At 35.5% G+C, this 14806-nt stretch overlaps 1 protein-coding gene across 2 annotated transcripts in view; it reads left to right on the top strand.

Annotated features, from left to right (window-relative positions):
* The first annotated feature begins 5967 nt into the window (after positions 1 to 5967).
* lrrc8db (leucine rich repeat containing 8 VRAC subunit Db) overlaps positions 5968 to 14806 on the top strand; it is a 10690-nt gene continuing 1851 nt past the window's right edge. The window contains exons 1-2 of one of the 2 annotated variants that reach the window (XM_005168740.6): positions 5968 to 6668; positions 12738 to 14806. The exon at positions 12738 to 14806 is cut by the window's right edge and continues 1851 nt beyond it. In XM_005168740.6, the coding sequence (XP_005168797.3) occupies positions 12740 to 14806 (2067 nt within the window). In that variant the 5' untranslated portion in view covers positions 5968 to 6668; positions 12738 to 12739. 2 annotated transcript variants of the gene reach the window in all.

Here is a 14806-nt window from a genome sequence, read left to right as displayed (position 1 = left end):
TGCTGTGGCGACTCCAGATTAATAAAGGGACTAAGGCGAAAAGAAAATGACCCCTCCCTCCCCAAAAAAGCAACAACATTGTTTTTGATTAGATTTAACTTCATTGTCATTACACATGTACATGTAAAAAACAAGGCCATGAAATGCAATTTAGGTCTAACGAGGAGTGCAATAGCAGCAATTGCAGGATACAAGTTATAAGTATAAGTTATAAAGTGCAATTCTAGAAAAACTAAATGTAATATTTACAGTTGGATGTACTATGATGGATTTATTTAGTTGTTTGAATGAGCAGCAAAAGTCATTTTTTGAGTGTAGGTGGCCGTTTGTGCTGTCGAACACATTTAACCACACTAATGTTTACACTAAATGAAATCAATCTGATCTAGGATAATGTGTTTTCAACAACCTCTGGAAGTGGTCAAAAGTCGACAAGCTCAAAGATATCCAAACATGTTTACACATGCATGTTTTACCTACTTCTGTTTACCAGGGCCAAGCAAGAGAATGCTAACAAATACTGATGCTGTGTATAAGCCCAGCAGCATTGACGTAAAAGTGCATTATAAATGTCTGACGGAGCAATCCTCTGTCTGATGGAGATAAGTGGGTGTTGCCTCTCATCTCGGCTCATATTCCAGCTTCAAATACATTTGTCCAGCCATGGTCAGCCGTTATAGATTTGTGTATTGATGCCTTAAAGGGATAGTTCACTCAAAAAATTAAAATTACCTCATCATTTATTCTCCCGCATGTGGTTTTAAACCTTTGTGATGCTTTATTCTGTTGAACATAAAAGAAGATATTTTGAAGAATGCTGGTTATTGGCACCCATTGACTTCTTTTTTAAAATAAGGAAGTCAATGCAGCAACCAACATGTCAAAATATCTTCTTTTGTGTTAAACAGAAAAAAAGAAATTCAAATAGGTTTTGAATAAGTGTGTAATGCTTTTTTTTTTTTATTTTTTTTAAAGATGATTTATTCTTTTAAGGATAAAAGACATGTAAATATATATGGATTTTATCTTTATGTATATATGATGTACATGAGGGTAAACTTAAATTTGTATAAAAGTAGAATCGTTTGTACCATGTGCTTAAGTGCTTTGTGTATTATCAGCTTCAAGCTACAGTAAGCTATTTGACTTTTATAATCAATACTGTTTTTTTTTTTTTTTTTAATACAGATTTCGCATGGTTTTGTGGCATGTCTTATGACCTTGACTAGCGCATATACAGTGAATCCCTTTATTTAGAGCATATCTTGTTTAATGACCACCCTGAAACACAACACCATGTAAAGATCTGAGGCAGGCGCTTAAGTTCTGGCATCCTAAAATAGCGTGAATAACGACAATGTGTTGCCAGCTTGATGGACATGTCTAAATTTTGCCGGATCCCATGTCCGCACGTAATATGCAGGATTCCACAGACCAAATGTAGTTTGGCTGACTCATTGCAAGAAAACACGCGGCTGCGCCACCTGGTGGGACAACAGTAGTACTGTAGAGGATCAATATATTATTACTGAAAGTCAATATTTACTCGCTCTGATGCTGTTCCAGTGCCATATGCTCTTCTCTTTCCTTTTACAGACCACAGAGGACAGAAGATGGCCTCCTTGAACTTAACGCAATTTAAGAGCAAAATGCTTTTTAAAAAGATGGCTCCTTAATAATGGCTCCTGGCTATCATGTTTTCTGTTTTGTATGAATATACAGTGAAGTGTAGGCTACTGTACAAATTTAATAAAACTTATTAATGCACAGAATTTAATTAGGAAAAAATACAGCCATTCACTGAAAGTTCATACAAAAATAAAACTTCTGTCATCATTTCCTCAAACTGGACTGGTTCCAAACTAGTTTTGAACACAAAATAATTTATTTTTCTTACTATGCAAGTCAATAGTTACCGGTTTACAACATTATCAGTATATATTTATTTGTTTAACAGAATAAAAATAAATAAAAATTCTAAATGGTTTGGAACAAGTCAAGGTTAAAGAAACGATGACATTTAAATTTTGGGTGAACTGTCCTTATAATGTCATAATGTGTTCTCAGTTGTCACTTAATTTTGTTAACGTTGCCTTTTTTTTGTTATGGCAACGTATTGCATGGGGTAAAATTGTCTTAATATCTGAAAAATTGCTTTGCTCTAAGGAAATTCTTTGTCTGATTTGATCATGGCTTTGGAAGAATATCCTTAACCTCTGCTCTTAAAGATAGATGGTGAGAAGGAGCAATACATGCATCCTGTACTCTATTCAGTATTTAATTTTAGTTGGAAATAAGTGAAGTGAATAGGAATAATAATAAGTGAAGTCAGTAGGAACTTTGGATTTACACACTTGGTTAATATATAAAATCAAATTGCTATGAATAAGCAAAAAAATGATTGGTGTGGTTTTATAAGTGTCTTCTGAACTGGATATCAGTCAGAATAACAGCTGACGGATGACTGATATTAGAGAGGGGGTCTGGATGCAGACCTGGTGCAGTGCAATCTGAGCTGCATCCAATGCTTTTTAATGTGCTCACCTTAACCCTCCCCATCACAGTGACATCACTCACTCTATTGAGTGCATTGTGTCTGACATTGCATCGCTGAGTGATGCAATCTCAGTTTGCATCATAAAGGCTGCATCCGGATACTACTGGATAATTTGCTGTTTCAATAAGCACAACAGATGCATTTACCAGAGATCAAAGTAAATTTTTATTTATCTTCGTTTTGTACAACCTTGAAAAACCATGTTTTTCTTGGGTTTGCAGAAAGGCATGCTGGTTTAAAACAACACCCGGGTTAGTGAATGATGAATAGTGTTCATTCTTGAACTCTTCCTTCAACCCCGATCCTGCTCTGAAAATCAATGAAAAATAATTAAACAGAAGACTCCTGTTCATTTCTGTGTGTTGCTGTTGGTTTTATTTGAATGTTTTGTTTATTTTAAGTTTTAATTTATGTTTCATTGAAATGTGCTATCAATCTGACAAGTGCTGGCTATCAGTTCTTTTTTTTTCAGTTTATGTATAATTAATGCAACAGAATTCTTAACCAAGAGAGTTCCAGAAACAATTGCTATATAAATTAAATTCTCATTGAAGGGTTTTTAGCTTTTAAAATATGTTTCAAATATCTTTTTATCTTTACAAAGGTTTAGAATCTTTTTTAACACCAAGAATCATGTTAAAAAGCGGTTTGAGGGTTAACTTATGCTTTTTTTCTAATTTATTTTTTGTATTTTAAGGAATAGTTCACCCTAAAATGTAAATTCTGCCAACATTAACTCAAACCTCCATTTGTTCTAGATCGGTTTGTTTTATATTCTGTTGAACAAAAAGGATCTATTTTTGTTTTACCATGGGGTCAATGACATTTGTTCCCCAACAACATTCTAAAACATATGTATTTTTGTGTTCAACAAAATAAATATTTTAAAATGATTTTGAACCACTTGAGTGTGAGTAAATTATGAAGATTTGTTTTCTTATTTTTTAGGTGAACTATCCCTTTAATGCAAAATTGAGCATATAGCGGTGACTAATATATAGTGCAAACAGGTTCATTAATCTGTTGTCTGTTGAGATTTTTGTTTGCAGGTCTAAGATTCGTTACTTTCAAGACAACTCAAGAAAAGTTCTAAACTTCACTATAAGCTGCTGACCTTGCAATATGATCTTGAAAATGTACCCTGAGGGGAAGATGTTCTCCATTCAACCATGAAGAGGCCCAGTGCAGCAGCTGTCAAAGATCTGGATGTAGGAAAAACCACCCTTTCAAGTTTGCAATTTGAAAAAATCTGATGCTAGAATACAAACTTTAGTTGTAAAATCAAAACAGAAAAAAATCTTTATTGCTTATCACAGGCTTACTTTTGTATTGTCATTAAAAAATATGACTACCATCAAAGCTAAAGCTAAGCTAATCTTTCACAGTATTTCCTTTAGCTTCAACCATTACTGCAGAAGAGAGTGCCAAGAAACGTCCTCATGTATCCAGAATTTGCCGGCGGCACAAACTGGAATGTGAGATTCACCTTGTCACCCTCTGTTTCAATCAAACTTGAGACTTGGATCTGTGAGGTTTTCTTTTATCAGTCCTTTGTCTCCCTCTGTGTGTGCAGGCTAGTCAAACAAAACATCCACAATAACCCGCATTTTAATGCTCAATCTGACTTAAAGCAAAAGATTCATGTGATGCAAGCAAACCCACAGGATCTGGTGGTGGGGGGGAGGCCAAAGTCTCTAATCTTATTTGCAACCATATGGCTGGCTTGTGAAAAATAAAAGATTTCAGATGTAAACAAGACTTGCAATGACATGCGTTTTTGGTGAAAACTGACAGTGATTACTGCTATCTATTTATGGTGCCTGTCAATGAGTGTTTTTAATTTGCTTTGTTTTGATTTAAAGAATTGTGTGGCCATTTTTGAATATCTTTTGCCTTCTTTATTTAAAGGGATATTACACTGAAATATAACAGTCTTCTTATTATTAACTCACACTCAAGTGGTTCTAAACTTGAATTTGTTTTGTTGAACACAAAACTAAGTGAAGTTTTATAAACTAATTTTTAAGAGGAGCATATGATTGATTGCAGCTGGTCTCTCATCTGTAATCATTAGTGAGCCAATTGGAATATTCCAAACTCACTATAAATAGCCTGCACTGTAAAAAATGCATGGTTCCACAAAATTCATTCCTGTTGTCCCAATACAAATCGTTTAAGTTAACTTAACACTTTTAACAAATGTATGTGGATTGAACACAAAAAGTTGTCCCAGTGAAATCTCAAGAATTGTTGTTTCAGCTAATTTTAATTAAGTAGTTTGAAGAAGTAAAAATAAATATTATTATAAGTCTGTCTAGCATTACCTTCATTTTTTTTTATTTTTTGAGGAGTGCTCTCATCCACCTCCTTTCGTCCTCAGCAGGGGAGGCTCTCAAGAACTACCTGATCTCGTACCCCCTTATGCTCATTTATGCTTCATTGTCTTTGAGCTCAGGGTTCTCTCCTAGGACAGCATACCAAACCTGCTTTTATTATCAAGCAATATCTAAATGTGAACAATTACAATATTGTGAAGAATAATAGGGTAAAAACAGCCATGAACATCCTAGGAACAGACCGTGGAAGTCAATGGCTGGTTATTTATTATCTTTTTATAAGATTCTTTAGTTCATCTTTTGTGTTCAGAAGAAAAACAAACTCAAACTGGTTTGGAACAAGAGGATGATGAGTAAATGATGACAAAAATATTTTTGGGGAGTTAACTATCCCTTTAGGGTCACAAACACAATTATATAACCTTATTTTTATACCGTTAAAAGGTAAATATTTCAACTTGACATGAAAAACTAGCTCAATTAACAAAACATATTAAAAAAAATGACAATTGTTTTTTTTTTTTGTTTTTTTTTTTTACAAAAATTGTTTTTTCCAATTAAAAAATGATATTTAATTTTTTAAGTTTTATTTATTATAATTATTATTAATAGTAGTAATAGTAAAATAATAAGTAATATTGTTATAATATGTTATTATTATTTTTTGCTGTTATTATTATCAATAAAACTATTGTATTATTGTTTTCACAATTTATTTTACAATGTACTAAAAGAACAAGTAAATCCTTAAAAACTGGCTTGAGAGCAGAATGTATCTAACATGGAAAATGTGTTAAAATAGGGAAACTAAAATATTAGGGATTTCACAAAAATCTCTGTCTATATTTTATACAACTTCTAGAAAAGGGATTGAAGCATAACCCTATGGCAAAATTAGGATGACCTCCAGTTAAAAAGGGCGAGCTCAATAGAATTGAGCATTTTCTTATGATTTAGACACAATTCTTAGAACACGTCTTCAACCGTTGAACAGTTCAACTGTAACAAACGAGCTTTGGTTGCTTAGTAACTTAAAGAACACCGGTCAGGTGTTTCGCGCGTAAATCCTCCTGTAAACTTAAGCTCCGCCCACATACACTTCCTCTATTTGACAGCAGATTTCTGTTTATATTACACACATTTCTCTCACTCGTCATTTCGCACGCATGGATGTCGGTGATGCTTTGAGGTTTTTAAAATGACAGCTCTGTTTTGAGGTATGTATTAGCTTGCAAGTGTGTGTTTGTGGGGTGTAAAGGTGGCGGAAATGCAGTGTACAGAACTGGTGTAGACTGGTTGACTCCGCTGCTGTGTGCGCGCGGCACTGAATGTACCATAATAATGAGATGAGCGGGGACCCTTACATGTGCATAAAGCCCTCTCGGGTAAATGATTAGTAAGTTGTCCTTTTGTACCGACACTTTTCCGCTTTAACACAACAGACCTCCAATGGTTTCCTGCCCGAGCGGCGTTAATCTCCACAGAACCACGAAGACATGATAAAACACCGGACTGCGTTCACGGGGAATATTCCGGTCCGCTCCTGTAAATCGCGTTCTGCTCGCAGTTTACGCGATATCGGAAAGTAAACCTTTGTCGTTTATATATCGTGACCCGGTATAGAAAGACAATGGCGTAAATGCGATCAAAATGACGTCTCCCACGCGAGTGGACCGCATATTTGTCCATATTACTGCAAGGACAAGTGGATGAAATGTGTTTCTCAGGAATTAAATTGGTGCATGGATGACGTTTGATGACGTTGATTTGAGACAGTAAGTAAACACGTTATGCACACAATTATTAAATAAACTGAATTTCGTTTTAACATTATTTTAATAAAGATCTTCAGAGTAGCTTAGACTAGAGCAAGGTGTTTGGACACTTTAGAGAAGACTGGAGACACTGTATTGACTGTACAAACAGTTAACTTACACAAGCTAATTTATAATAAATTATATTATTTTTTAGGTCTCTTGTAAGAAGTTACATACGTTTAATTTTACATAATAAACCTTACATAATTTGCCTCATTATTTACACAATTTTTGGCAAACGTTTATACAATTATTACAATTGAACAGTGTTCATTAAAAGTGTTCCATTTACCACTTGTTGTTCATAATTTTGAAACACATTTGCTGATAACAGGTTGAGCATTTTTGCTGACCTTGATATTCTTGATTCTGATCTCTTACACTTGACCTGGCAGACATGGACAGATGTTCAATTCCTAAGTCTACATTTACACACGCTATGATATAACAATAATGCTTTACTTTAACACACTGACCTACAGCAGGCTGAGCGTACAGTATGCAGACACACAAATGGTTGCCCAACACTGAAATCTGCTGGCTAACAAGAAGAGACAGGATTGGTTAGTAGAATTGCCATTTAAAAATTCTGTTGGAGACAACAAATGAGAACAACAGCTGCAGCTGTGACCTAGTTATGGGGTAAGAGCTTAGACTGAGGTTAAGTTAGGCTAGCCATGATTGCAATTGTGAATTTTTTTTTTTTTTTTTTTTTTTTTTTTGATTTAGGGTTGCGTTGCCCAGGTGAGGCGAAAATTAAGGCTTTTCATCATAACACTATACTCAGTCAGGCATAACAATAAATAAATAAAAATAACACTAAAATACTATGAACGACCACAATTAGTTATGCACTCAGATTTATTACTCTGGATCCCAGCTATTTTTTCATGCAAGTTATCTATATTTATAAAATATACTCAATTAAGGAACTGTAAAGACTAAATATTTTAAGACAAACAATCAGAAATTCACATACAGTTGAAGTATTAGCCCTCCTGTTTATTTTTCCCCAGTTTCTGTTTAATGGAGAGAACATTTTTTTCAACACATTTCTAAGCATAATAGTTTTAATAACTCATTTCTAATAACTGATTTATCTTTGCCATGATGACAGTAAATGATATTTGATTAGATTATTTTCAAGACACTTCTGTAGAGCTTAAGTGATATTTGAAGGCTTAACTTGGTTAATTAGGTTAACTAGGCAGGTTAGGGTAATTTGCCAAGTTATTGTATAATGATGGTTTGTTCTGTAAACTATCGGAAAAAATATATAGCTTAAAGGGGCTAATAATTTTGTCCCTAAAATGTTTTTTAAACAATTTAAAACTGCTTTTATTCTCCCCGAAATAAAACAAACAAGACTACCCCCAGACGAATAAATGTTATCAGACAAACTGTGAAAATGTCCTTGCTCTGTTAAACATAAGTTAGGAAATATTTAAAAAAGAAAAAAAAATTAAAAGGGGGGCTAATAATTCTGACTTCCTCTGTAGATTGTGGTATTTGGGATCTTATGTTTCACAAACAATTCATTTCCAAACAAAACATTTGTTTACTTCATATATTGCATATGTTATGTAAATAATGTCTATGTAACTAACACAAAATGGCAAATTATACCCAAACAGGTTTTCTAGGCACTTCATCATATAATTGTTTGCACAATGCTGATGTTGTCTCATACTGAACTCTGCATATTGATTAATGTATTAGAGCATCAAAACAAAGCCATCAAAGCAGTAAGGGTCACAGACCATTTAGTTTTTTTATACACTCATCTTGCAAATAAGCCATTACTGTGTTGTATTGCTTTTTAGCTTTGAAAATCTTGAAACTATTTTTAAGCATGCCCACATAATGTTAAACTGCAGAAGCCAAAGAAGCAAATGCAAACTTTATATTAAAACGCAAAGTATAAAAATACTCTATAATCACATCATATAAAAGTAAAAATAAAAGTGAGACTGTGCCAGACTTTGGGCTTTTTTTTGGCATTTGTGGGCTTGTTGAAGTGTTGAAAAAATTTGTACTCGCTCTCACTGATTGATGTCAGGTCACATGATGTAGCTAATTGCAGACTTGTGAAGTCTTCCATATGCATCACGCGAGGTACACAAAGTAGACTGGTGTGTCATGTATGTTGAATGATGAGTTATATATATATATATAGATAAAATGTTGCGTAAACCGGCTTAGTCCCTTTATTAATCTGGGGTCATCAAAGCAGAATGGACCGCCAACTTATCCAGCATATGTTTTACACAGCGGATGCCCTTCCAGCTGCAACCCATCACTGGGAAACACCCATACACACTCATTCACACACATACACTACGGGCAATTTAGCTCACCCAATTCACCTATAGTGCATGTGTTTGGACTGTGGGGGAAACCGGAGCACCCGGAGGAAACCCACGCCAAAACGAGAAAAACATTCACATGCAAAACTCCATACAGAAATGCCAACTGGCCTATCCGAGGTTCGAACCAGTGACCTTATTGCTGTGAGGTGATCATGCTACCCACTGCACCACTATGACACCCATAAATACTACTACAACCAATATAAAATAAAAATAAATACCACTAACACTTTGCTCCACTGGTAAGCCATTGTGATTTGTATATTAGGATATGACATTTTGCAATTTTTCAATAATTTTGATGTATTGTGCAGTGAACAATTCACAGAATTACACAGAATTAACAATTCACAGAATTCACAGAACAGAATTATTTTAAGTACGCTGTGGAAAAGCAGTTCTGAGACATTCTCTAAAGTCTTGTTGATTCAGTCTTTTGACGTTATATTTATTAGGTGATTTAATATTATTCACAGTCTGGCTGGTGGCTGTGCTCTGTTTCTTCTTTATTTGATAGACTCGTATTCATTTTTACTTCCAAGGGCTGATGTTTGTATTTTGCAATGAAGCACCATCAAAGAAGTGATGAGCTCTACAGATGTTCACACTTATAAAACGACAGATCTGCCAAAACAGAACATGGAGCCAGAATTTGGGTTTTGATTTGAATGCACTCTCTATCTGTGCCTTCATGTATTATGCATCAGTACATAATTATTTTTTTGCCATTTGAGAAATCAGTGCTTTTCAAACCCCATGGCAACATACAAAGAAAGTAGTAATTGTTGTTTACGGCAGTCTGCCTTGACTAAATAAGCTGTTGTGTAATTGCACTAAATTAGAGGCTAATTAATGCAGAGAAAAAAAAAGTCTACTTTTAAAGCTATTGCATTAACTGAAGAAGAATGTACCACTTCATAGGTTGTCTTCAGTGCACCTGTACATGCACTAATTCTACTGAAAAAAAGTATTTTAAACTTAAATTCTTGCACCTTCCTTACGATTGACATGCTAACATCAAAGCCAAAGTGAGCCTTGAATGGAAGATCTGTAGGACAGGCGAAGCACAAGAACAAAGGGCTTGTGACTTGAATGGTTGGTGTGATGACTGAAAGGAATGTGATTGTCTTGTGAAGCAAGTCTAGACTGTTTTATTAGTAGATCTCACAGGCTGTAAATGATGTGCAATGGAAAAAAGAAAAATGTGAAGTAATACTGCATGTGATTTAATAAAACACTGCTTCGAGGAGAGTAACTCAATCCAGTAATGGATTTATCGTATTCAAAACTTTGACATTTAGGATTTATATACATAACAGCTTGATTAGCCAAGTGAAATACAAGTTAATTAGTCATTATGACATTTAGTCAATTGTTCCTTGACAATGAGAAGGTCATTCAATTGTGCTTATTGGATGTTTATGGGTAAGTCTTCGCAAAGTGAAAGTTGAGCTCCAAACATCAATATTACCCCTGCAAAATGCCTGAATATTAGAGCAGGGTCTTGCAACTTGATAGTAAAGACAACATTGTCTTTGGCCAGGCTCACCACTGCAGTACTATTGTGTTCATGCTGTATAGTATACACCCACTAAAGCTGATGATTTAATAAGGAAGTCTGATGCAGTGCGTTAGTGCCTCAGCACTGATCAAGCTCTGTGCTGTGGAAAGTGATCTGGGACAGAGACACTAGGGTGTCTCCCCAAGCGATGGAACCATTTGTTATCTTTAGTGGTGTATTAGGCCACTCCTTGCATTTGTACATCGATTTAATGGAATATGAGAATGAGACTTATGTTGTGTCAAGTCTGTATTTCACATAGGATTGAGTGCAATGTTGAAACACGTGGCTTGTTTATTAGCTTAAAGGTTTCATACAATGAAAATCTGGACTTGCCTAATGTTCAATACATAGAAATGGCATACAGAATAAAAGAATGTTCTATGTGGAAGTCCTGTGAGTTTAAAATCTGAACAATATTGACTGTTGTGATGCACATGGGATCATTATATGCATGACATACGCTGCATTTAACTTGTCATGTTTACATAACAACAATACATAACAATGATAATAGTTTATCTTATTTTTACATTTTTTTCTAAGCTTATATTAAACTTACTAATACTATACATGTGGGATTCCTATTTAAAAAAAAAAAAAAAAAAAACTATTTACATGGTTTTCTGTATGCTGCTGAGTTATACGGAGAGATGCCAACTTGCAGCACTAGTACACGCATAGAAAACAATGCTTAAAATTTCGCGTCCGATGTGTTTTATATGCTTTAAAGAGAAGTACTCAGCCATCTGTCAGAATGCAAAATATGGGATATACAACTTGTAATTTTTTTCAGTACCACCCAGAAAAGGCATAAGTTGGTGGTGTGCAATTAATCGAAATTCAATTTTGATTTTGGCCTTCAACAATTATGATAATTAAGAAAAAAAATTATAATAATAATTAAGATAAAACGTGAAAATGTAAACAATGTTTTTTTTCCCACGAAGCTCAGTTTCATGTGGAAATCAGTGAAATAATGTTATATGAATTTTGAACATTGAACATGCTTTATTTATTTAAAGTGGTGGTCAACAGTGTATTTTAAGGTTTGGTTGTGTTTATAAGATATAAAGCATTGCGTGCTAATGCTTCACTTGTAGTAGATCATGTTTTTTTATTTATTTATTTTTTATAAATCTTACTTTGTTTATATACAGTTACTCAGCTAAAAATCATATTTTTCTACCCACATAGCAAAATATCTCTGGCTCAGCTATGGCCTGCTCAGTCAGCTTTTGCTTGGAATTACGGTACATGGCTGGACCAAGTCTGGCATCCAGACAAGGGCCAAACATGTTTTGTTATGTAACCTTTTACAAGATGTAAGATAAGACTTTGGTGTCTTCAGAATGTGTCTGTAAAGTTTGAGCTCAAAATACCCATAAGGCTATTTATTTCATAATACAGAATCTGCCCATTGTGGTGTCTGTGACAATGTAGCTGCTTTTGTAGCCCGTGGCTTTAAATCCAAATGACCTGCTTCTCCCTGTCCACTGCTCTGATGCGCATGTCTGCTACTCGTGTTATGTCAGATAAACAGCCATCAGTGATAGAGACATGGATGAAGCTGACAAAATATCACTAGTCAAAAATATCAAGTAAGTTTATTTGATGTATTTGTGGTGGAGTCTACTCAAGCCTTTCTGAAACGATGAGTCACACAAAAATGCCATTTGCAGTACACACACATGCGCATTTACTGACACCATGCAGCCATGGCGATTATAGTGGTTAAGAATTCCATAGCTATTTTACTCTTTATTACCAACATGCAACATGTTTTGAAAACTTGAAAAACTTGTTGTAAAATCTTATGAAATTAATTATCCAGGTACAGTTAATCACAGGGAGTTGTACCATATGTTTTAATCTCAGTTTCTTTTGCAAAAAATATTTTGTGGACGTGTATACGTTATTATAGATGTGTTTGTTCAAGTTAGAGTAAGATTTTGTTTTGTATTTTGTCTTATACATAAAATACTATTTATTCTGAATATCTCTGAACCAATATGTTTTCTTTTTTTATTTTGTAATTTAGATTTTATTTGTCATTTAAAATACTATATACTAAACACTTGATTTTTATGTCTTTAGGAATGTTTACCCTCACAGAAGTTGCCTCTCTAAATGATATCCAGCCGACTTATAAGATACTGAAACCATGGTGGGACGTCTTTATGGATTACTTGGGTGTGGTCATGCTTATGCTGGCCATATTTGCCGGGACCATGCAGATAACCAAAGATCAGGTGGTTTGCCTTCCTGTTCTAGAATCATTGGAGGACCAAGCCCCTGTGCCCACAGAAAGGCCACCAGGCAAAGCTTTTGGCTCAGGGACAGGAGGAGGCCATGTGACACTGGCAGCTGCACCTTTAGCAAGCAACGAACAAACCGACAGTGTTGTCCAACACTTCCCACAGTCGTCTGCTGTCAGGCAACCTCAGCCCACGGGTTTACGAACAAATCTGGATTTTCAGCAGTATGTCTTTGTAAATCAGATGTGCTACCATGTTGCCCTCCCATGGTATTCCAAGTACTTTCCATATCTAGCTCTCATTCACACAATTGTTCTTATGGTAAGCAGTAACTTTTGGTTCAAGTATCCAAAGACCAGTTCCAAAATTGAGCATTTTGTGTCTATTTTGGGTAAGTGTTTTGAGTCTCCTTGGACAACCAAAGCATTGTCTGAGACGGCCTGTGAAGACTCAGAAGAGAATAAACAGAGATTGACTGGAGCCTCTACATTACCAAAGCATCTTTCAACCAGCAGTGAGGAGGGAAGTCCAAATCAGTCCACGCCAATGCTTGCAAAATCTAGCATTAAGTTTTCTGCAGAGAAGCCTGTCATTGAAGTTCCAAGCATGACTATACTTGACAAGAAAGATGGAGAGCAAGCTAAAGCCCTTTTTGAGAAAGTGAGGAAATTTCGCACACATGTCGAAGACAGCGACACGATCTACAAACTCTATGTAGCTCAAACTATTATTAAAACTGTCAAATTTATTCTAATTCTGTGTTACACCATGACCTTTGTCACCTCCATTAAATTCGACCATGATTGTGAGCCAGAAATTAAGCATTTGACTGGATACAACAAATTTAAATGCACCCACAACATGGCTTTCATGTTGAAAAAGCTCCTTGTTAGCTACATTGTCCTCATTTTCGTTTATGGCCTGGTTTGCATTTACACTCTTTTTTGGCTGTTTAGACGGCCACTTAAGGAATACTCATTTGAAAAGGTTAGAGAAGAAAGCAGTTTTAGTGACATCCCAGATGTGAAAAATGACTTTGCTTTCCTCCTTCACATGGTCGACCAGTATGACCAGCTGTACTCGAAACGTTTTGGTGTCTTTCTCTCAGAGGTAAGCGAGAACAAACTGAGGGAAATCAGCTTAAATCATGAGTGGACCTTTGAGAAACTACGGCAACACGTGACTCGCAATGCACAGGATAAACTTGAGCTGCATCTTTTCATGCTCTCGGGTGTTCCTGATGCAGTTTTTGACCTCACTGATATAGAGGTCCTAAAACTGGAACTCATCCCAGAGGCACGTATCACAGCAAAAATTTCCCAGATGATAAACCTCACCGAATTGCACTTTTACCACTGTCCCGCCAAAGTTGAACAGACTGCATTCAGTTTCCTCCGCGATCACCTCCGGTGCCTTCACGTCAAGTTTACGGATGTAGCAGAGATTCCCACTTGGGTTTACATGCTGAAGAACTTAAGAGAGCTCTACTTGGTGGGAAACTTGAACTCTGAGAATAACAAAATGATAGGATTAGAGTCCCTCAGGGACTTGAGGCATCTAAAGGTCCTACATCTGAAGAGCAACCTTACCAAGATCCCAACTAACATTACAGACTTATCACCCCACCTGATCAAACTTGTGGTTCACAACGATGGTACTAAACTCTTGGTGTTAAATAGCTTGAAAAAGATGATGAACCTTTCTGACCTGGAGCTGCACAATTGTGAACTGGAGAGGATACCGCATGCAATTTTTAGCTTGACCAACCTGCAAGAGTTGGACTTAAAATCGAACAACATCCGCACCATTGAAGAGGTCATTAGCTTCCAGCACCTCAAAAGACTTAACTGCCTCAAACTGTGGCACAATAAAATAATTTCCATTCCTATGTCCATTAGTCACGTAAAA

This window comes from Danio rerio, chromosome 6 (genome assembly GCF_049306965.1).
Source record: "Danio rerio strain Tuebingen ecotype United States chromosome 6, GRCz12tu, whole genome shotgun sequence".
NCBI lineage: Eukaryota > Metazoa > Chordata > Actinopteri > Cypriniformes > Danionidae > Danio > Danio rerio.
The sequence above is the reverse complement of the archived record's forward strand: the minus strand, read 5'-3'. Positions and strand labels throughout refer to the sequence as shown.